The sequence below is a fragment of the Panthera tigris genome, chromosome C2 (assembly GCF_018350195.1).
Source record: "Panthera tigris isolate Pti1 chromosome C2, P.tigris_Pti1_mat1.1, whole genome shotgun sequence".
Lineage (NCBI taxonomy): Eukaryota > Metazoa > Chordata > Mammalia > Carnivora > Felidae > Panthera > Panthera tigris.
This window is the reverse complement of record NC_056668.1, coordinates 122,862,840-122,886,851: the sequence shown is the minus strand read 5'-3', so window position 1 is coordinate 122,886,851 and position 24,012 is coordinate 122,862,840. Positions and strand designations below refer to the sequence as shown.

Here is a 24,012-nt window from a genome sequence, read left to right as displayed (position 1 = left end):
CCACCATAATAGCTGTCAGGGACCCTAGAGTGTACCTTGTGTTTGCTTTGAATAAATTGGAAGGCCTTGGGCAAGCCCAACTTTGGAGCCTCAGCTTATATGTATAGAAGATGGTCATATTGGTGCCTGTCCTGTCTGCCTCACCACTTTGCCAGGAAGACCAGCAGGACTGATGAGAAAACAGTGTCCTCCGAATGAAGGGATGATGGCTGTGCTTTGTCACATCTTTCAACATCCTCACCATTGCTCAGGATGTTTCTGCTCAGGTACAGATTTTCACAGGCTTCCAGGCACACATTATTTCCATATTCCTTTAGAACTATCAGGAATAACTTCCAGGCTTCCAGATCCTGGTTCCTCTTCTCTTGCACTGCTGTGACTGCTCCACCACTTGGTGGACTGCTGTTCCTTCAGGTTCTGGCATCACAGCCAGATGTATAGCCCCCAGGAGCACCATCAAACTTCTTGCTCCTGCAGCTACCAACACAACCCCATTTTTTCTCAACCAATGGCTTTGCTTTCTGTTGCCTGGAGAACAGAGGCAGAGAGGCAGGAAGGCCCTCTGATTCCTTCCTCAAGACCTATCCACACTCGACTCACCTTAAACTTCTTGCCTCCTGGTACAAAGATTGCTTCCCATCAGTGGCCAGTTTCCCCATTTAGGGCCTCATTCTCTGCAGCTTCCTTGGGAGCCTCCCATCATTACTTGTCCCTCCTCATTTCACTTCTTGCCTTATTACCCATCTCTTCTCAGTGCACAAAGGGGCTTTGACCATGGAATTTGTGTCTGTGGGAACATGTTGGGAGTTGGGACCTGAACAGGGGCAGGGAAAATACACTCTGGGTGAAGACCCAAATGGGGCAGATGTGGTCCTTCGGGAAGATGGTGTTTTGAAGACCTGTGGAAGTTTCAAGGGTTTGCTGGAGATTGCAAGGGCTCTTCGATTTTCCACACTGTCACTTTTCCTTCTCAGGCCCTGTCCTTCCTCTTTCCATCTCTCTACATCCCTCTTCCAGTATTCTGCCCCCAGATCATCATCTTGAAGAATTCTAAAATCCCAGGGCAAAATCCCAGTCCCTTTAGGAAAATAATGAAAATTCAGACCCTGTAAAATCACTGGCAGTTGAGTAATTGAAATGTCACTATACTTTTGTTTTACAAATAATACCCACTCTTGCTTCACAGAGCTGGTGATCCCAGATTTGACCTGATGAATCCTACCACTGGATGCTTCTAGGGTGTCTTAGGACTGTCAGAGGGCCAGCCCTCCCCATTTCCCAGGGGGTGAATAGGACCTCACCTAGGCCAGTCAGTTTCTCTCACCAGGAACTCGGCTTTGATGGAAAGCAAGTAGTTGGAACCAAGGCATTCTGACAGCAGCCTCCTGGAGAGATTTCTGTTGAGTTCCTGCCTCTGGGAACCCTGGAGCTTCCATCCTTCAAGGCCTTCCTGCGGCTTTTCTATTCACCTTTCCCTTTCACTCTGTGAGATAGTCAACATCTTTCCCAACACTTCCATCTCTGTTTTAGACAGAAAATATTTGTTTCTTATAACCAGATAGCCTTCACTGATAAGTGTTCCCTCTGAAGATCTTCAGACAGGCCCCAACTTGCTGCCACCCAGCTGTCTTGCACCCACCCCATTTATGAAATGCCAGACGTCAAATCCTGAAAGTCCTTTATCCTCAAAGTCTGCAAGGTAAGTGCTCTCATTATAGCCATTTGGTAGGTGAGGAACTGAGACTCTGAATGACGTGGGCGACTGTCCACGGTTACAGCTAGAACTAGGAAACTTGGTTAATACTTGTTAGTAAAACTTAGTGTGGCCCGAATAAAGGAGATTAATGAAAGGAACATGGGAGGGTCTCTGGCCAAGACAGCACCTTTCCTCATCTCTCTTTTTCTCAAACCACATAGTCAGCCATCTCTACAAGAAACTAATACAGCAGCCAATGGATTCATTCCTCCTGCATTAGGTGTCCACTCATTGTCCAAACAGTATTATTCAGGGGAGTGATATACAAAAACATAACCAGTGAGGCCTATCCTCTCAGCAGTGCCTATGGGAATGAAGTAGGTGGTCGATTCTTAGAGAAAGGGCACAGGCTGGGAGACACTTGCATGCATTTCACTACCACTCCCTGACACTTGCTACCTGCTATGATGTAGGTGAGAGCAGAAGTGTTGGGAAGCATAGGGCAGCAGCCATCCCTGAATGCAGCCTAGAGCTCTATCCTCCCCCACCCAATCAGGGAATCTGTTCAGAAACAGATCTAAATGCGCCATGGTGGAAAAGAGGTTAAGGTTAGAAGATGAGTCTACCTGTCCAACTAACTCAAACAAGTGTTAACATCCTCCTTTGGCCAGGCCTTGGGATGAGTTCTTAGCACAAGTGCCAAACTACAGGGAAGAGAGAGACCTACACATCCTGGACAGCTGGTAAGAAAATAACAGGATCACTTAATCATTCATTCAGTCATTTATTCAACACATGTTTGCTGGGCATAGACATACCAGGTTAGGTGACATACGTAGAGTGATTGTCTTCATGGGATGAGAAAAATAAGCAAATAAATGAACAAAATAATCACAAACTGAGAAAAGGGCTATGAAGTAAAGAGGTAAGGTTCTGAGACAGAATGAAGTGTATGAGTTGGTATGGATGAAGTTGGTGGTGGCAATCGGTTATATTTGGCATGTGGGAGGGTCTGTGATAAGCTGGAATGGATAAGTCGAAGAGGCAGTTGGATTTAAACCTGGGGCAGGGAGAAAAGGTTTGGGCAGACAATGGAAATCGGTTAGAGCCATGGAAACCGAAGGAAAGGTCCAGGAAAAAATATATAAGGCAGATGTTGTACGTTTTACCTTTGGCTGTATGCATACACAGGACACGAACATTTTCTACGTGGTAAGAAGCGGGTTACAAGAAAATCGTAAAGCTGCGCAGCCTTGCCTCCCACCTCCCGCAACCAGACTACATTTCCCAGAATGCCGCGCGAAGCGCGCGAGACCCGAAATGTCTCACAGCCACTTCCGGCGCAGATGGCCCCGGATAATCATGGCGACCCTCAGATCGTCTGTGTTGCTGTGGGGCCTGCTGACAGGTTCTCGGAACACCGAGCGGGTCTCTTTCCCGGCCCGAACTCGGCTCCATCTCGGCACCCTGCTCCAGCCGCTGCCCAGGCCCTGCGGGGCGGGGTTGCCATGCCGTCGGCTTGCCTCTGAGGCGGGTAAGTGACCTGTCAGATGTCCGCTGGCGCGTTTTCCTGGGAGACCCAGAGCGTCCTTCTGGCTGGCGAGAACCACGCGGGCCCCACCCCCTCATCCCAGTCTCCGGCTCCTCTAGCAGTGCTCCCTTAGACCCAGCCGGCTTCCTTCTGTACCTTGTACCTGAAGGGTCTGTTATCGCCCACCTTTGTAATTCTTCACTCGCTTAACTAACAGTGCCTGAGTTCGGTTCCTTGCAAAGCACAGCTACGTTTGGGGAAACGGCCAACTAAACTTTGAGGGAACTCGTGGCCCAAGGGGGAGGTGGCAGTGTAGTGTGACCCAGGCTGTGGATAGGGGATCGCACATAAGAGTAGCGCTCAAACTAGGTTGGAAGGGGCAGGGAAGAGTTCCTGGAGATGATGACGAACGCTGAGACCTGGCTAACCACGCTATAGGGAGAAAACAGGAAGCATTTCAGGCAGAGGAAACAGCATAAGCAAAAGTCCAGAAATGAGACTGAAATACAGGTAGTTTGGAAACCCATGTTTTAGGTAGGATTGATAAGGGTTGGTTATGGCTTTGGCTCTAAGTTTAAAAGGAGAAATCAGTGTTGCTTCTCAGGTTTCTGGCTTGCACAGTTGGGTGGAGAATAATCCCATTTATACCAAGACAGAGAAATTGTAGGAACAGGTAGGGAGGTGAGGGAAGAAGAGGCAGGAGTAGATTAGACGAGCTTGGAAGGAAGGCAGAACTAAACGTCTGTTTGCACACGTTAAATTTGAGGTGCTTTTGAAATTCTAGTGTAGGTATCTAATACGCAGTCATATCTGAAGTGAGAAACATCTGGTGAAAGTGGTAACTCAAGCTGGGGGAATGGGTGAGACGGTCTGCGAGAATAGTGCTGAGCACATATTGTCTGCCAGGTGCTTTAAGTGACCTGGGTGTTAGAGATGAGTATAAGACAGGGTTCTGGCCTTTGGGGGAGCACGTTGTTTAGTGGGGGATGCAGTGAGAAAGCAGACTGCCTTAGTTTTTTTTTTTCTAAATGATATTGGAAGTTATTGGTGAGTTTCAAGCATGCATGATCTTGATCATATTTAAAATTTTTTTTGTTTTATTGAGATACAATTAACATACAGCATTGTATAAGTTTAAGGTGTACAACACAGTGATAATATGTTGTGAAATTCATATGTCATGAATTATTACTACAGCAAGATTAGTTTACATATTTTCTCCCCTGTAGATACAAAGAAAAGCAAAAAACATTTTTTCCCCTGTGGTAAGAACTCTTAGGATTTACTTTCTTAACAACCTTCATATATGCTTTTCAGCAGTGTTAACAGTTTTTATCATGTTGTACATTGCATCCCTAGTTCTTATTTATCTTTTGGCTAGCAGTTTGTTTCCTTTGACCACCTTCTTCCAATTCCCCCTCCTCCTACCCCTTCATCTGGTAACCATAAGACCACAAGTCTGATCTCATTTTCTTTTTTCCTTTTAAATATTTATTTTGAGAGAGAGAGAGAGAGACAACTCATGAGTGGGAGAGAATCTCAAGCAGGCTCTGTGCTGTCAGCGCAGAGCCAGATGTGGGTCTTGGTCCCACAAATCATGAGATCATGACCTGAGCTGAAATCAAGGGTCAGACGCTTAACTGACCTAGCCACCCAGGCACCCCCGATCTCTTTTTCTGTGAGTTTTTGTTTGTTTTAAGATTCCACATGTAGTTGAGATCATACAGTATTTGTCTTTCTCTGCTCGACTTATTTCACTTGGCATAATGCCTTCACAATCCATCCATGTTGTCCCCAATGGCATGATTTCCTCCTTTTTTGTGGTCAAATAATATTCTTTTACACGCGTGTGCATGCACACACACACACACATACACACACACCCCACAACTTTATTATCCATTGATGGATACTTAGTTGTCTCCATATTGTGGCTGTTGTAAATAATGCTGCTTTGAACATAGGGGCACATATATCTTTTCAAATTAGTGTTTTGGCTTTTTTTGATAAATAACCAGTATAGTGGAATTAACTGGGTCATATGGTATTTCTATTTTTAGTTTTTTCAGGAACCTCCATACTTGTTTTCACAGTGGCTGCACCAGTTTACATTCCCATCAGCATTGCGCTAGAGTTCCTTTTCCTTCACATCCTTGCCAACATTTGTTGCTTGTCTTTTTGAGTCTAGTCATTATGACAGGTGTAAGGTATTATCTCAATGTGGTTTTGATTGGCATTTCCTGATGATTAGGGATATTGAGCATCTTCTCAAGTGTCTGTTGGCTATCTGTATGTCTTCTTTGGAAAGATGTCTGTTCAGGTCTTTGGCCCATTTTTAATCAGATTATTTGCTTTTTTGGTGTTGAGTTGTATTACCTTCTTTATATATTTTGGATATTAATCCCTTATCTGATTTATCATTTGCATTCTCCCATTTAGTAGGTTGCCTTTTCATTTGTTGGTGGTTTTCTTTGCTGTGCAAAAGCTTTTTATTTTGATGAAGTTCCAGTAGTTTGTTTGCTTTTGTTTCCCTTTCCTGAAGAGTTCTATCTAGACAAATGTTGCCATGGCTGATGTCAGAGGAATTACTGCCTTTCTTTCTTTTTTTTTTTTTAATTTTTTTTAAGTTTATTCATTTTTGAGAGAGAGAGAGAGAGACAGAGTATGAGCAGGGGGAGGGGCAGAGAGAGAGAGAGGTAGACACAGAATCCAAAGCAGGCTCCAGGCTCTGAACTGTCAGCACGGAGCCTGACACAGGGCTGGAACGCACAAACCACGAGATCATGACCTGAGCTGAAGTCGGACGCTCAACCGACTGAGCCACCCAGGCGCCCCTCTTTCTTTCTTTTTTTTTTTTTTGTAGGAGTTATGCCTTTAATCCATTTTTAGTTTATTTTTGTGTATGGTGTAAGAAAGTGACTCAACTTTCATTCTTTTGCATGTAGATACCCAGTTTTCCCAGTATCGTTTATGGAAGAGACTGTTTTTTTCTCAATTGTATATTCTTGCCACCTTTGTGGTAGATTAATTGACGACATAAATGTGGGTTCACCAGGGATATTGGCCTGTGGTTGTATTTCTTTTCTTTCTGGTTTTGGTATTAGGGTAGTGCTGACCTCACAGAATGTATTTGGAAGCTTTCTTTCCTCTTCTACTTTTTTTTTTTTCTTAAAGTAGGTTATATATGTAGTGTAGAGCCTAATGTAGGGCTTGAACTCATGACCCTAAAATCAAGATCTGAGCTGAGATCAAGTCGGATGCTTAACCCACTGAGCCACCCAGGTGCCCCTATTATTTTGGAATAGTTTGAGGAGAATGGGTACTAACTCTTCTTTACAAGTTGGGTGGAATTCACCTGTGAATCCATCTGGTCTGGACTTTGTTGTTTTTAAATTGTGGCTTAACTTTATCACTTGTAAGGGGTCTGTTCACATTTTCTATTTTTTCCTGCTTCAGTTTTGAAGATTGTTATACTTCTGGAAACTTACCCATTTCTACTAGGTTGTCATATAATTTTTTGTAGTAGTCTCTTATAATCCTTTGTATTGTGGTGCTGGTTGTTACTTCTCTTTTAATTCTGATTTGGTTCCTTTTTATTTTTCTTGATGAGTCTAGCTATAAGTTTATCAATTTTGCTTATCTTTTCAGTGAACCAGCTCTTGGTTTCAGTGGTCTTTTCTATTTTTTATTCTGTTTCATTTATTTCTGCTCTAAATTTTTTTATTTTATTCCTTCTAATGTTGGCCTTGTTCTTTTTCTAGTTTCCTTCAGGTAGAAGGTTAGATTGTTTATTTGATATTTTTCTTGTTTCTTTGGTAGGACTGTATTCCTATAAATTCCCGTCTTAGGACTGCTTTTGTTGTGCTCCAAAGATTTGCGGCTGTTGTTAACCATTTTCATTTGTCTCCATATCTTTCTTTTTGATTTCTTTGTTGACCCATTGGTTGTTCAGGAGCATGTTGCTTAGCCTCCATGTGTTCGTGTTTTTTTGTTTTGTTTTTTTTTCATTTTTTTTCTTTTAGTTGATTTCTAGTTTTATACTGTTATGGTTGGGAAAGGTGCACGATATGATTCAGTCTTAAATTTATTGAGACTTGTTTTGTAGTCTTAACATGTGATCTAACCTGGAGAATGTACCATGTGCGCTTGAAAATAATGTGTATTCTGTTGTTTTTGGATAGAATATTATGTATACATGTGCTAAGTTCATCTGGTCTAAAGTGTCATTCAAGAACATTGTTTTCTTACTGATTTTCTTACTGGGTGTTCCATCCATTGATGTAAAAGTGGTGTTAAAGTGCCTTGCTATTATTTTATTATTGTTAGTTTCTCTCTGTATGTCTATTAATATTTACTTTATGTATTTAAGTGCCTCAATGTTGGGTGCATAGATATTTACAATTATTATATCTTCTTATTGGAGTGATCCCTTTATCATTATGTAATTCCTTGTTTCTTGCTACAGTCTTAGTTTTGAAGTCTATTTTGTCTGATGTAAATATTACTATTTTTTTTTTTTCCATTTGCATGGAATATCTTTTCCCATCATTTCACTTTCAGTCTCTGTGTATCTTGAGTTCTGCAGTGAGTCACTTGTAGGCAGCGCATAGATGGGTCTTTTTTTTTTTTTTTTTTTTTTTTTAATCCATCTGCACCCTGTATCTTTTGTTTGGAGCATTTACCTCCATTTACATGTAAAGTAATTATTGATAGGTATTGTACTTATTGCCATTTTAGTAATTGTTTTCTGGTGGTTTTTTTTTTTTTTTTAGCTCTTCTCTGTTCCCTTCTTCTTTTGCTTTCTTGTTGTTCTGTGGTTTTCTTTACTGTCATGTTTAGCTTTTTCCCCCTTTTTTTGTGTGTGTGTGTGTATTACAGGTTCTTGATTTGTGGTTACCAGGGGTGTATATATAACATCATATATGTATAGCAGTCCCTATTATTAAGGTGATGGTTGCTTAAGTTTGAACACATTCTGAAAGTACTATGTTTTACATTTTTCCTCCATGTTTTATATATGTATGATGTCATATTTTACATCTTTTTATTTTGTATATCCCTAATATTTCTTTTAATTTTTGTAGATATAGGTGATTTTACTGCTTTTGTGTTTTAACTTCCATAGTGGCTTTATAAGTGATTAATGTCCTACTTTACTATATGTTTGCTCTTACCAGTGAAATTTTTTCCTTTCACAATTTTCTGAATTGTAGTTATTGTCTTTTTTTTTTTAACCACTTAAAGGATTCTCTTTAACACTTCTTGTAAAGATGATTTAGTGGTGATGAACTTTAATTTTTGTTCATCTGGGTAACTCTTGATCTCTCCAATTCTGAGTGATAGATAATTTTGCTGGGTAGAGCATTCTTGGTTGTAAATTTTTTCCTTTCAGCACTTTGAATATGTCCTGCCATTCCTTTCTGACCTTCAGATTATTTGCTGAAAAATTAGGTGATAGCATTATGGGAGTTCCCTTGTGTGTTATTGTTTGCTCTTGCTGCTTTTAATATTCTCTCTTTATTGCAAGTTCTGTCATTTTAATTATATGTCATGGTGTGGACTTTTTTCGGTTCATCATGTTTGGGAATTTTTGTGTTTTCTGAACCTGAATGTGTTCCCAGATTAGGGAGATTTTCAGTGATTACTTCTTTAAATAAGTTTTCTGCCCCTTTCTCTCTTTTTCTTCTGAGATCCCTATAGTACTATGTTACTGTGCTTCATGATGTTATAGAGGTCCTTTAACCTATTCTTACTTTTTGTTATTTTTTTCTTTTTGCTATTTAGGTTGGTTGTTTTCCATTACACTGTCTTCCAGATCACTGATCCATTTTTCTTCATTCTGTAATCTGCTGTTGATTCCCTCTCGTGTATTTGTTCTTTCAGTTATTGTATTCTTCAACTCTCATTGATTATTTTTTATATTTTCTATCTCTTTGTTGAAGTTGTGAATTCATCTATTCCTCTCTCTCAAGTCTAGTTGAGTATCTTTATAATTGTTACTTTGATCTTTTTATTAGGCATATTCCTTATCTCTATTTTGTTTAGTTCTTTTTCTGTAATTTTTGTCTTGTTCTTTCCTTGTGGACATATTCTTCAGTCTCCTCATTTTTTTCTCACTCTCTGTATCTGTTTCTGTATATCAGGTAGATATGTCTTCTGATCTCTAAAGTAGTGTCCTTGTGTAGAAGAGGTCCTGTGGTGCCCTGTAGCACAATCCCTTCTTGTCACCAGACCACATGCTCCAGGGGTGTCCCCTGTGTGGACTGTGTGTGTCCTCATTTTGTGGCTAGGCCACAATTTCTGTGGGCATCCTGATGGGTTGGGCTGGCCCTTAGCTCAGTGGGCTCCATGTTCTGCTTCATTTGCTGCAGACACAGTGGGCAGTGTACTGTCCTGTTGAAAGGCCTGGCTGCGGCTGCCATGGGCTTGCTGGTAGGTAGCCTGGTTGTTTCCAGTTAGTCGTTGCGACAGCTGAAGGGGGCAGGGTTTGTTCCCCATGCAGGCAGTAAGAGGCCTGGCTGGCAGGAATTGAACACATGCTGGTGTGTGGGACTATCTCCCCCACTCCCCTTGGCAGGAATTGCTTTGGAGGGGTGCCTACCAAGGCAGGTGGGTTGGGTGGGACAGGTCCACGGGGCAACACTGAGGCAAGGCACATGCTGGTAGCAAGGTAGATGAAGAGTGTGTTAGAACAGGCTCTGTCAAGAGTCTGGCCGTCTAGGCTTGGGGAGGGCAAGAAAAATGGCACCACCATCACTTTGTTCCCAGGGAAGTTTCCTGAAGATTCCTGTCTTTCTGGCACACGTCCTCAGCTTCGTCCATACATATCTTTCACATATGCCCCAGGTGCTTTTCCAACTGCTGCTTTTGTGCTGTGTCTGCAGTGAGTTACTTAGCATGCTGGGTCTCAGGTTTTTTAACCTCTGGCTGTCTCAGAGTTTAAAATCAGCACCACTCATTTTCAAAGCCAGACCTTGTGGGGACTCCTTTTCCCAGTGTGGGTCTGGGAAGGAGTCCAGTCTGGGAGTCTGATCTTCTTGCTCCTCTGTGCTTGTGATATCCTTCTTGTTTTTGGTTAGTTGACCCAGGGGTTTGATTACTGACTGTGTTTCCACCCATCCTACCCTTTTTGATGTGGCCTTATTTCTACAACCAGCTGTGGGAGATCTGTTCTGCCAGGCTTCAGGTCATTTTCAGGGTTAGTTGCCATACATGTAGTTGTTGCCTCTGTGCATCCTTGGGGTGAGGTGAGCTCAGGATCCTGCCACTCCACCATCTTCCCTGCATTCCTCCTCTTTGATTTCTTTCATCATTGTGTTTTAGTTTTCAATACAGAGATCTTTCGCCTCCTTGGCTAAATTTATTCCTAAGTATTTTATTGTTTTTGATACTGTTGTGATGGGATTGTTTTCTTTCTTTTTCACATAACTTGCTGTTAGTATAGAAATGCTACTGATTTTTAAATGTTAATTTTGTATCCTGCAACTTTACTGAATTTGCTGATTAGATCTAATAGTTTTTGGTTTTTTTTTTTTTTTGGTGGAGTTTTTAGGATTTTCTACATACAAAATCCTATTGTCTGCAATTGGATACAGTTTTACTTGTTCTTTTCCAATTCTGAGAACCTTTTCTTTTTCTTGCCTAATTGATTGTCTAGGACTTGAAGCATTATGTTGAATAGGAGACCTCCTTGTCTTATTCCTGAACTTAGAGGAAAGGCTTTCAGTCTTTCATGGTAACTGTGGGTTTAGCATATATATAGCCTTTATTATGTTAAGGTATGTTCCTTCCCTACCTAATTTGTTAAGAGCTTTTATCATGAACCAATGTTGAAATTTGTCAAATGCTTTTTCTGCATCTGTTGAAACGATTATATGATTTTTCTGTCATTCTGTTAGCATGATGTTGCACTGATTTGTGTATGTCAAACCATCCTTGCATCCCAGGGATAAATTCCACTTAATCATGGTGAATGATCTTTTTAATGTGCTGCTGAATTTGGTTTGCAAGTATTTTATTGAGAAATTTTACATCAATAGTTATCAGGAATATTGGCCTGTAGTTTTTGGTAGAGTCCTTTTCTAGCTTTGATATCAGACCAGATTGGGTGTGTTCAGGGTGGTATGGCTGTAGAGTCTGGCTTTGGTATCAGGATAGTGCTGGCTTCGTAAAATGAGTTTGGGAGTGTTCCCTCCTATTCAGTTTTTTGGAGGAGTTTAAGAAGGATTGGCAGTAATTCTTCTTTGAATGTTTGGTAAAATTCACTTGTGATGCCATCTGGTACTGGCCTTTTCTTTGTTGGGACATTTATTATTGCTGATTGAACCTCCTTAGTAGTAATTGGTGTGTTCAGATTTTCTCTTTCTTCCTCAGTCTTGGTGGGGCATATGTTTTTAAGAATTTTTCCATTTCTTCTAGGTTGTCCAGTTTTTTGCCATGTAATTGTTCACATTAGCCTTTTAGGATCCTTTGTATTTCTGTAGTATGAGTTGTAGTGTCTCCTTTTTCATTTATAATTTTGTTGATTTGGGTCCTTTCTTTTTTTTCCTTGCTTAGTGTAGCTAAAGGTTTGTGAATTTTCCTACCTTTTCAAATAACCAGCTCTTAGTTTCGTTAATCTTTCCTGTTGTTTTGACTGCGTTTTTATGAGATTACTCTGGTTGTTCTGTGAACAGTGGTCTACAGTGGTGTCAGAATGGAGTCTGAGTCATTCTTGGAGTCAGGGAGACTGGTTAGGAAGCAAAGGCAAGAGATGAGGATGGCCTTGATCAGAGTAGTGGCAGTGGGAAATGGAGGATTAGAGATTTATGAGGTATAACAGGCAGTATGTTCTGTGTTAGTGTGCTTTTTTTGTAAAATGGGGATAATTATGGTATTGCTGGGGTTGTGAAGATTAAATGTGCTGAATACGTAACATTTTTAGCTCAGTAAGTACTGGTATATAGTAAGCACCTAACAAATGTTATTTGTTATCATTGCTGTTGCTGTTACTACCGCTCTTTGGCTAGATGTGGAGAGTAAAGAAGTCAGGAATGACTGTGAGATTTCAGGCCCACATGACCTATGGATGCTGTTAAGATAAGGAGCAATAGGAAAAGCAGGTTTAAGACGGGAGAAAGTTGATGGGTTCTGCTTTGGCAGTACTGGAGTGCAAGTGAGATGTCCATGGGTTAGGTGGTTGGAGGATGATCTTAACTGAAGATTCAGATTTTAGAGTCACCAGCATGTAGAAGTAATTAAAGTTGGAGCGCCTGGGTGGCTCAGTTGGTTGAGCATCTAACTTCAGCTCAGGTCATGATCTCACGGTCTGTGAGTTTGAGCCTCACATCGGGCTCTGTGCTGACAGCTCAGAGCCTGGGGCCTGCTTCAGATTCTGTGTCTCCCTCTCTCTCTGCCTCTCCCCAACTCATGCTCTCTCTCTCTCAAAAATAAATATAAAAAACTTGAAAAAAAAAGAAGTAATTAAAGTTATATTGCTAGGATATCATTCAGGGAGAATATAGGAAGGGAGAAGAGAAGGATTTTTAGGGGAATCAGCATGTACAGGACTAGCAGAGGAAGAGGTGGCTGGGAAGGAATGGTACTTATTTCCTCTCTTTTTTTTTTCTTTCTTTTTTTTTTCCTAATGGAAATGGAACAGGGGAAGTTAGGCAAATGGATAGGCAAACTGCTTAAGGCAGAGATGATATCTGGTCTCCTCTCCTGTCCAAGCCTCTTCCATGACACCCGCTTGGCCTTTTCAGTCCCACGTTGTAATCCAAGCCTGTGTTTCCTAGTTGCAGCCCCTTAGCTTGGAATTTCTCTCCCTTTATTCTGTGCTGTTCAGGCCCTTGGGAAGCCTTCTTTGACCCTGCCGTGTCCCTCTCTGCTCCAAGAGTATGTATATGGCACTTGCACTGGGGGCCACCCTCAGAGACTAGAGCTGATCTAGGCTCTAGAAACAAACTTTGGTTTAAATCCTGACTCTGTCACTTAATAGCTAGTTGTCTTTAAGGAGGCTCCAGTGTCCTCATTTATAAAATTGAGATATCAATACCTGTTTTGTGGGTTGTTGTAAACATTCCTGAAAATATGTGTAATGCCTGACGTATAGGAGACAACTCTGTAAGTTATTATGATTAACATTATTACATTACTTAGTTTAAAAATTTTACTTTTAAGTAATCTCCACATGCAACATGGGGATCGAACTCACAACTCCGAGATCAAGAGTTGCATGCTCTACTGACTGAGCCAGCCAGGTGCCCCAGATTAATTAGTTTTTTATGTTGCTTTTCCACTAGATTGAGTGTCTTTTTCCAGTATTCTTAATCATTGTAAGTGGTCAGTAAATTTTATCAAGGAATGGATGAATGGATTTCATAGGGATTAACATTATGCATACTGAGGTAGACATTTTGTTCATCATTTCTATTGTTAACTTTTCTGTTTTGAGGTCTCGTTGGCTTGTCATTTTTACCATCTTCTTATTTACTACAATCCATTTTAACAGAATCTGGTAGCTCAGAGATCAAGAAACCTACATTTATGGATGAGGAAGTCCAAAACATACTCATCAAGATGACAGGCTTGAATCTGCAGAAGATTTTTAAACCAGCTGTACAAGAACTGAAGCCACCAACCTATAAGCTGATGACCCAGGCACAGTTGGAAGAAGTACGTGAATGCAGACATATGGGCAGGATACTTTTCTTTCAAGGGTTAAATTAGATTTCCAGAGGCCCCCTGGATGCTGAGAGCTGCTCTTCCAATAGATGCTCATGATGGGGGTTCCAGGCACAGACTGAGAAGAGAAATGGGATCAGGCAGGCAGATAGGAGCAGGGAGCATGGCTGAAATTAGGCAGATGGGGGCACATGGGTCAGGCCTGCGTGTCCAAGCAGAGCTCCTCCTCTGCTCCCAAACCTGCTCAAGTGTCTTTTCTTTGTCCTGCCTGCTTCAGCTTCTTTCCTTAGAAGCCTCCGCTGTGAGCTGCTTTGAAGCTGATGCTTTCGTGGGATTATGAGATCCTGCTGAAGCACATCCTACTGTAAGCTACCAGGGTCCTCCTGGAGTCATGCGTATTGAGTGCTTTGTGGAAAATGCTTTCATGTGTGAATATGTGAAGCATTATTGCCCATTACAGTCAGAGCAAAACATTCAGATATCCAATAGTATATCACATGAGTAAAAGGTCCCCTTTGAACTTCTCAGAGGTAATCATTGCTAACTGTGTGGCATGGAGCACTGTGGTCACTGGTTAAGAGCGTGGGATTTGGAGTTGAGTTGTCAGGGTTCAAGTCCCAGTGTTGCAACTTCTTAGCAATTTACTTAACATTTGTGTGCCTTTATTTTCTCTTCCATGGAATAACAGTGTCAGCTAGCTCATAAGGTAGTTGTGGGCATTAAATGAGCCAAATATTTTCAGAGTATGTAAACAATATATGGTACATAGTATGTACACAATAAATGAAATCCTTTCTTTAATTTTAAGCAGCTTTTGTGGCCCAGCTCGGTCTCCGAGGATCTTTTGCTGTGTCGAGAATGGTTGAGTCTGTAGGTGGTGCTCTCAGCCACAGCGGAGAGGCAAAAGCCAGGGTGCAGGGGCCTTTTCACTCACTGGATCGTGGCTACAGCTTCTTCTCTTCGCAGTCCTTGGCATTTTATATCAGTATCTGCTTTTGTCAGATGATCCTTCTTGTCTGTAACGTTGTAGCTTTCCTTAAGAAATGTGTTATTTCATTAGGCTACAAGAAAGGCAGTTGAGGCAGCTAAAGTACGATTAAAAATGCCACCGGTTCTGGAAGAACGAGTGCCAATAAATGACGTGTTAGCTGAAGATAAAATTTTGGAAGGAACGGAAACAGCCAAATATGTGTTTACTGATATATCGTATAGCATACCACACCGGGTGAGTATATATCTAACTGCAAAATGATCTTTATTTGAAATATGTGCGGTTGGACCTGAGGAACGAGGGTCGACATCACTGTGACCCAGCTGTCTCTGAATCTTCCAAACCAGAACTCCTGTGACTGGGTGAGACCCTTCCGGAAGATCCAGCCCAGCATAAGGAAGAAGAGAAATGCAGACCAGTCCCACATCATCATGTTACCATTTCCCTACAGATTATGGACACAGTATATTCCAGATTGACTGCAGAGAAAGGTGTGCTGAGACAGAACGAGGGGTTTACAGACAGAAACCCACCCCTAAGCCACAAATAGGCAGAAATCTTCAAGGCAGTGGCAGAAGGGGATTCTTTCTGCCCAAGTTAGACTGACTTCCTAAGCTGAAACGTTTTTCTTTCCTGTAAATTCTTGAGGATGCCAGAAAAACCCAGACTGCCCAAAGGATATTCGCTCTTCAGAATTTGCAGCAAGAGTGACGGGTTTCCCCAGATAATTCTCAGATACCACTGCTTCTTCTATTGTGGTTTTTATTCTCTAGCTCCTCTTCCCTTGATGACCAGTTCCAAAAGGGAACTGTGTTTGAGCCTTTTCAATTAAGAGTGAAACAAGAGCGATTTATAATTTAGCCCAAAAAATGCACTAGAGTACTGTGTAACGCTATGGTTGGGGGAAGGGCCACACCACGGTACTCTTTTTATCATATATGATTATGGTTAGGAGACATGATTCAAGCAGTGTCCATATCTGTGTACATCAACTGCCTGTATGCCTGACCTGATGAACAAGGATCTCAGAGTTTCATTTTAATTAAAATTTTTGCTTTGGGCTGCTTTATTATACGTTTGCAGTGCTTTGAAGGCTGTTTATGGGACCATTTTATAACTTGAGAGAGGAACTTAGAATTCAAATTACCTTAGTCCTTTTGAGAAATAATTGTGTTATTTAGGCATCTGCTATTTTTTTCTGTTTGCAGTACTTGATGAAAGTTTTTATTATCCTCAAAACACATTCAGAGACTCTCACATCTCTGAAAAGGTGAAAGTCAGTTAATTTAAACATTAATCAGATGTATATCAAGTATCTGCGAACTGCAAAGTTCTTTGTAAGTCACCGGGTATTGTGAAGAATTATAATCCATAGCTCCTGCCCATTTTAAGTTTTCTAACAGTATCTGAGCAGTGTCAGGAATCTTGCACATGATAAATTGCCCACTGAGTGGCACACACAGTGGGTGGAATTCAGAGGGAAGCCATCTCATGGCCTGGGATTTGGTAGTTGGAAAAGTGAAGAGGCCGGAAGCAGGGAGACAGTCTCTCTGACACATTTATGTCTCCTGTCACTATAAGGAATTACACAGGTGAGGAATTAAGACTCCACATTCTTTGGTTTGTTCCTTTTATCCCAGGGACTTTAGAAGTAGATCACAAAGTAAATAAAGTCTGTTTCAGTGAGACTTTGGAATGGGGAAATGAAACAGTTTGAAAGGTCTCATAGTACTTCTTTCCTCTAAAATGGATTTAGATGAATCTCTGATCAGTTTTTTTTTAGTTGAATCGTTTTATGTATTGAGCTCACTTTAGGACCATGGTTGGCACTTAGTAAATACGTTCATTTTAGATTTCTGATTGTCAGAGGCAGAGCAGTGATTAGTGAAGGAAGTATCAAATCTTGCCAAGTCTTCGAGGTTTAACATTATCATTGAAATCATAGACCCTTGCATTTTATGTCTCCCAGTTGCATTTTATATTTTGATTGCAAATTATTCATATAATGGTGCTTAATGGAACACTGGAACTAAAAATAAGTCTTCAGAAACTCATTCTTGATTATGTTTTCTATTTCAGGAGCGTTTTATTGTTGTCAGAGAACCAAGTGGCACGCTACGGAAAGCCTCTTGGGAAGAACGGGACAGGATGATACAAGTTTATTTCCCAAAAGAAGGTCGTAGGGTTTTGACACCAGTAATTTTCAAGGAAGAAAATCTTAAGGTAAGGTGACTGTGCTTTCGTAGAGTCAGTGGTGATGGTTTCTTGGTTGAACATTGGCTCTGCTGCTGTAGAGCATTCTGCTTTGATAAGCACAGATACGCAGGGTTTTGTGTGTGTGTGTGTGTATGTGTGTGTGTGTGTGTGTTTTCTAATTTAAATCCAAGTTCGTTAACATATAGTGTAGTATTGGTTTCAGGAATAGAATTTAGTGATTCATCAACTTACATATAACACCCAGTGCTCATCCCAGCAAGTGTTCTCCTAATGCCTCTCACCTTTTTAGCGTATCCTCCCACCCATCAACCCTCAGTTTGTTCTCTGTATGTAAGAGTCCCTTATGGTTTGTCTCCCTCTCTGTTTTTATATTATTTTTGCTTCCCTTCCCTAATGTTCATCTGTTTTGTTTCTTAAATTCCACATGTGAATTGAAATCACGTACTTGTCTTTCTCTGATTTATTTCACTTAGCATAATGCACTCAAGTTCCACCCACATTGTTGCAAATGGCAGGACTTCATTCTTTCTGATCACTGAGTAATATTCCATTGTATGTATACCACGTTTTCTTTATCCATTCATCAGTCGGTGGACATTCGGGCTCTTCCATAATTTGGCTATTGTTGATAGTGTTGTTACAGACATTGGGGTGCATGTGCCCCTTCGAATCAGCACTCCTGACAGATACGTGTTTCTAATGATGACTCCACCACTGTTATCAGTCTTGCAATTGGCTTAGCTGGGATTTGAATGTGGGTGTGAGTTGTGGAGCCTGTATTATCTCTGCCTACCTCTTACTGGGCACAGATGCGGATGAGTACATCTGTCATGGCATCAGGACGGGTGTTGAGCTTTCATGTTTATCTCATCTAATTCCATCTGTGCTGTGTGGTTTTAGACCATGTACAGCCAGGACCGGCATGTTGATGTCCTCAATCTCTGTGTTGCCCAGTTTGAGCCAGATTCTGCTGAATATATCAAAGTGAGTATATTTTATAGTTTCTAAAGTATGGACTTAAGTATGGTTATGAGTAAGATTTATTCAAGGGAAAGAGAAATACCTGAACATTTATGGAGTACCTGAAGTATACCAGATGTTTTATCCTTACAGCAGCCCTTACAGATGAGAGCATTTAAGTTTGGAGAGTTGGGTACCTTGCTGGAAGTTGCACAGTTAGTAGGTGGTAGTTTAGGACCCAAACTTGAATAGGCAAAGCCTGTTCTCTTTTCATTTTATCATACAGGAACAGAGTCATTTGCTAAAATTTGCCAAAATGTCGCGTGTCTTACATTTCAGTAAGTAATCACGTAGTGCCTTCCATGTGTGAGATAGTGTGGTGGGTAATATAGGCGAGGACATGAACTAAGATCGGGTGTGCTCTGTCAGAGCTGCAGTCTGGCATTGACTGTGGAGAAGGGTGCTAGATAAGTATGCAGATAATTATCACCTTGGGTTTAAGATGTTAGGTGCTAAGAGAAGATTACAAAGTGCTCTCAGGAAAGACTTCATAGGGGTCTTGACCAGGGTTCTAGAAGGGCAGGGAACATGGTGAAGTTAAGTGAGAAGAGGTGTTTCAGGCAGGGAGGGGGAACAGTGTGAAAAACAGGTAGGAAACAGTGTGCTTGCAAATGGCTAGTCATCTGGTTTGCTTGTACATGCAGTGTGTATGGGAGGTGTTCAAGATGAAGCTAGAAAAGTAAATGGGGCCGTACTTGACCTCAGAGGCTAGACTCAAGAATCTGGACTTTAGTCAGAAGGCCTTTGAAAGCCTTTTGAACACAGAAATGCCCTATTTATCATATGCAAGATGAATCTGGAAGAACTGAAGGAACATTAGTTAGTAAGAATGGAGCAGTTGATGGGATAGGAGAAAAAGGGAGGAGTGAAAAAACATTCTTGATTTCTTTTCTTTTCCCCTAGTGACCAAGATAATGGTGGTCTATTATTTCTAGTGGTCTCCAGTATATGTAGTAGGTGCTTCGAGAGTAGTGCTTGGCTGCTGAAAAGTAATTGATCTGACTGTAAATGTGTGGCAAACTTGTTCCTGGCTGCCACACACACTTCCACAGTGGAGGGCCAGTCTAAACCATACCTATTGGTTAATGATAGTGGAGGCGGGTATCAGTAGACCTGGTTTACTGATACCTTTTGGGCAATGCTCATGTTAGTAAATGTGCATCCAGTAATCCTCACTTTTTATTTTCATGTTTATGAAAAATTACATTTTGTGTGGATAGATTCATCATCAGACTTACGAAGATATAGATAAACATGGAAAGTACGACCTTTTACGCTCAACAAGACACTTCGGTGGAATGGCTTGGTATTTCGTAAATAAGAAAAAGATTGATGGTTTACTGATTGACCAGATTCAGAGAGATTTGTAAGTACAATCTTAGTAAGTAAAAGAAATTCTCACAACTATTACAGTAAATCTGTATTTAAGCTATTTTTCCCCATTGATGACAGTGTATTGTCCAATAATAAATACCTTTCATTTACCTCATTTGTTTATGGGTTTGTTCTTCCAGCACAACCCAGTTTTCTCAAGTCTTTGCTTTGGTGGTTTTTGTTCTTGTTTTTGTTTTAATGTTTATTTTTGAGAGACAGAGCACAAGAGTGGGAGAGACAGGGCGGGGCGGGGGGGGGGGGGGCGGTGCGGGGAGACACAGAATCCAAAGCAGGCACTAGGCTCCAGACTGTCAGCACAGAGTCTGACACGGGGCTCAAACTCACAGACTATGAGATCATGACCTGAGTCAAAGTCGGACGCTTAACCAACTGAGCCCCCTAGGCGCCCCTGCTTTTGTGTTGTTTAAACAAGGCTAGATTCTTTGAAAGATACGTGGTAGTGCATCTGTATTATATACCTTGGATACTGACTTATCTTGGGCCTCACCAGAGTTCCTGGGGATCAGTGAACTTTCCAGAGACTCAAAAAGGGATTAAATAGGAAATGTAAAGACATAAACTCTGACAGGTGCTTGTCTTCTGGTGGGACTGGAGCTTTTCAGTAAAAGTCATCATTTAATTTATGAAAATACTGTTTTTAATGTCCCTTGCTTTTGCAAGACTTTTAAGATGTTGAAAAAATTAGTTTTCCAAAGTTGCATGAAACAAGGAATATCTGTTGTATTTTTTTTTTAATGTTTGTTTTTGAGAGCACGAGCAGGGGAGGGACAGAGAGAGAGAGGGAGACACAGACTCTGAAGCAGGCTCCAGGTTCTGAGCTGTCAGCACAGAGCCTGATGCAGGGCTCAAACCTGCGAACTGTGAGATCGTGACCTGAGCTGAAGTCAGATGCTTAACCGACTGAGCCACCCAGGCGCCCCTGGAATATCTGTTGTATTTTAACATGCATGTATTTTAACTGGTGTGCTCCCAGGTTCTAGCTGAAACTGTACTTTACAGCTTGTGATGAAACTGTTGTTTTTGATTATCAGTTGGATTAGAAATGCCAAGATGACAAGGAAAAGAAACCAGCATGGTTGTAGTAAGGTCAGTAGGCAGTCCTTGACTGACTCAAAAGTCTGAGCTACAAGAGGGTTATAGGGATTACTGCCACCTTCAGACTATGAGGAGCTTTGACTCAGAGTATCCTCCATGTAATCTCATCTAAGTCCTTCACATAAAGTTCCTAAAGCATTTGGAACTAGAAGGTGCCACAGGCATTCTTTAAGAAATACAGCCCATATTTGGAACCAGAGCACTATTTCTCATAGAAGCAGCATTCCTAATGGTTGATGACTTCAGGCCAGCCTACTTTACTAGCAAGTGTGTTGTAACCCAGTTCAGAGGGCAGACACATAACCTCATCCCACATAAGCAGGGGGCCGGTTGGCAGTGACATCTCCTGTGAACAAATTTTCTTATAAGGTTTTTAAGATGGAATCATTCTGAAATTTTTTTATTTTAAAGACATGTAACATTTTCGTAAAAAATTAACATGTAACTGAAAATCAAAGTTCTTTATCAAAATGTAGTAATATATATTATAGTAATACTCATTACCGTATTTAAGCTTTACATTTGAAGCAGTTTATTTGTATACTGGGAGGGAGTTTTGAGTAATCTTTCCTGCTCCACATTAAGTAAAACCATTCCTGTGTGGTTTATGACCTGGACAACGTGCTGCAAATCTCAGACCGGACAGTAGAGGGTGCACATCCTCACTGAATGAAACACAAGGCAGAACTGGGATTCGGCTCATATTTATTTCAGACTTAAGTCCCACTGTTGGTTTGTGGTTGAGATTCTTTTAAAATCTGTTTGAACATGGAAACTTATTTCCTCTTATTTTCAAATATGGCTAGGTGTTAAGCTAACTTGTTTAGTAAGATGCAGGCATTATACTTTAGCATGAATGTAATAAAGCCCTAAATGGAATCTAAATATATATAGAAACCCATTTAAGCTCCTAACAGGACCACATGCTTAAGCTCTAAAGGGAATTTTATTTTTTATTTGGGGAATTTTGTTGCCATGTTTATTGGACTTTGTTAGATTATAACAAGCAATACATTTGTAATGAACATGTTTGAATTTTTTTCCCTGGAAAGTTTTACTATATGAACAGCTCTGATTTCTCATTTCTCCCAGAGGATGGCCTTGGAGTGGATGGGCCTTGGGATAAGCCTAGAGCATTTCTCTAAGGTCACCATGGCTTGAGAAATTCTTTACTCTCACGATCACTCCACTCTTTATCCACCAGCTCGGATGTAAAGCAGAGAAAATTAATGAGATGGCTGGGAGAAATACTGAATTAGGTTGTCTTTATCCCTCTACCCCCAACTGGAAGCCAGTACCTCACTAGTGTGCACAGCATAACCTCAAAAGCATAAGCATTTTAGAAAGGTTGTTACCTCCTCAGCTTTGAGGTAACAAATGGTGGGCAAGTGTTGACTATGTGAGAAGACAGTGACTGGTTTGGGGAAGGCTAAAGAGGTTTTTTTGCTGATAGAAGTTGTCTATACGTTTCTAAAAAGGTAAGTACAAACCAGAAGACTGAATTCTAGATTGCAAAAGTAGAACCTGACGTTCCTTCTGACTCAGGTGCACAATTTCAGATTGGCTTCACTAGGATGCTAATTTTTAACTAGTGGGTTCTTATGAATAGAAAGGTAGCCTGGGAGTCTTTCCTTGGACTCCTAGGAGGCCTCTTGTAAAGGCATTTTCCCACTAATTCAGAGTCTTAATGAAAATTTGTTAGCTGCCAATAAGTTCACTGCTAATGAACTTAAAGGCAAGTGGCTTTGAGTATCCCCTGACCACCAGCCTCCAGCTTATGTGGGAGGAAGGTAGTATTCCTGCCCTTTGAGGAACAGGACATTATTAGCTGCTGGTGAAGTGGGCTGGCCTGGCGGCCATCTACCATTAAGAATGCTGTTTCTATGAGAAGTAATGCTCCGTTTCCAAAAGGAATATAGTCACACTTAGAATATATTCACTTTCATAAATTGGGCACTCCCTGTACTGATTCCCGGCCTGCCTACCTCAGAGTAGAAGTAAAGCCTAAATTGGCCCGTATTCTGAAAATGCCTTTGAAAGTATAAAACCTGAAGGCTTAAAAAATGTCTGGCCCGAGGAAAGTTTGAAGTGTAATTTAGTTTTAAGTTGGCACACATTTTTATAGAACCATGAAGCAAATGAAGAAAACCCACTGACAGCAGTAATTCCTTTCACCCTAGACTGGATGATGCCACCAGCTTGGTCCAGCTGTATCACATGCTCCATCCAGATGGCTCGTCGGCTCAGGAGGCCAAGGAGCAGGCTGCTGAGGGAGTACATTTAATTAAGGTAAAGGGACTTTTTTCACCCGGCTGTTGTGTGGTGCTGATTGAGATGGGAAGAATTCTAAAGTGGGTCATATTTAATAGTAACTAAACATTTGTGATCTTGAAACAGTGACCAGAGCCCCATATTTCTTCAGCCTGGATAACAGAAACAGATGGGATGGGAGTGGAGGAGCTGCACGCTCAAGTCCCAAGTAGTTCAGATAGTAGGGCAGCCGCCCCCTTGTTCTTTGAGGGGATCAAGTGACGAGCAGGGCAGTGTGGAGCAGGTAGCACGTGTTCCCAGTGTACCTTCCCGTCCTTCAGGGCGGTCACAATCCTGTCCAGAAGGGGAGAGGGTGGTGCCTGTATTATTACTAAGTCTTAGTTGCATTAGCACTTTGGAGCTGCCTCCCTCTCCCAACCATGGCCTTACACAGAGTTCTCTGTCACTGTATAATTTTCATCACTTCTAATGCTCAGAATTAGACATGGTTTTGTGGATCTGGCTTCTCTCCCAATATTATTTTACCCACACCGCAAAGCAGTTCTAAGGATAAAAGTGACCAGTGATGGACCCCCTAGGAGGAGTAGAGAGAAACTATGGTACTAATTTTGGTTTTCTGTGATTGGTCAGGTAAAGCAAAATGCTTTTGGGGAAAATAAAGTGATTTTTTTTTGAAATTGAATGATTTTCATTTTGACCTAGCAGGGGGTACAATGTCAGGTTTTAATTTTTTTCTGAAAACAGGCTAAGAGACATGGCTACCATGTTAGAATTCTTCTGGTATTTAGAATTACTGTGGCTTGAACTGTATTGGATGTTATTTTTTGGTCCATGTAGTATGCTTATTTTATAATCAGAAAAAAAAATTGTGAAACTTGGAAGACTTTTTAAACTGGGACTTTGCTAATGCAGAAATGGAAAACTATAAATAGTACATGTTCTATTGCTTAAGAGTTTCTTTTTTTAAATTTAAACAGGTCTTTGCAAAAACAGAAGCCCAGAAGGGAGCATATATAGAATTAACACTACAAGCTTATCAAGAAGCATTCATTAGCCATTCTGCAGCTTCCTGAAAATATTTTTTTAAATAAATTTCATTTTACTTAAATTATAACTAGCTTTCTGTTAATG

The 24,012-nt window shown here is 41.0% G+C and overlaps 1 protein-coding gene across 1 annotated transcript; it reads left to right on the top strand.

Annotated features, from left to right (window-relative positions):
* Positions 1-3,019: 3,019 nt before the first annotated feature.
* On the top strand, positions 3,020-23,995 carry MRPS22 (mitochondrial ribosomal protein S22). Its single transcript, XM_007087438.3, has 8 exons — positions 3,020-3,230; positions 13,720-13,883; positions 14,953-15,117; positions 16,963-17,106; positions 18,001-18,084; positions 19,341-19,486; positions 22,791-22,899; positions 23,859-23,995. Exons 1-8 carry the CDS (start codon positions 3,059-3,061, stop codon positions 23,952-23,954), a joined length of 1,080 nt encoding a protein of 359 aa, XP_007087500.2. The 5' UTR covers positions 3,020-3,058; the 3' UTR covers positions 23,955-23,995.
* The last annotated feature ends 17 nt before the right edge of the window (positions 23,996-24,012 follow it).

Excerpts from the sequence above, each read along its gene's own strand:
- MRPS22 (XM_007087438.3), top strand. The coding sequence starts at position 3,059 with ATGGCGACCCTCAGATCGTCTGTGTTGCTGTGGGGCCTGCTGACAGGT. Across the intron at positions 15,118-16,962 it reads CGTATAGCATACCACACCGG|GAGCGTTTTATTGTTGTCAG; the intron begins GTGAGTATATAT and ends TTTCTATTTCAG. Across the intron at positions 19,487-22,790 it reads GACCAGATTCAGAGAGATTT|ACTGGATGATGCCACCAGCT; the intron begins GTAAGTACAATC and ends CTTTCACCCTAG.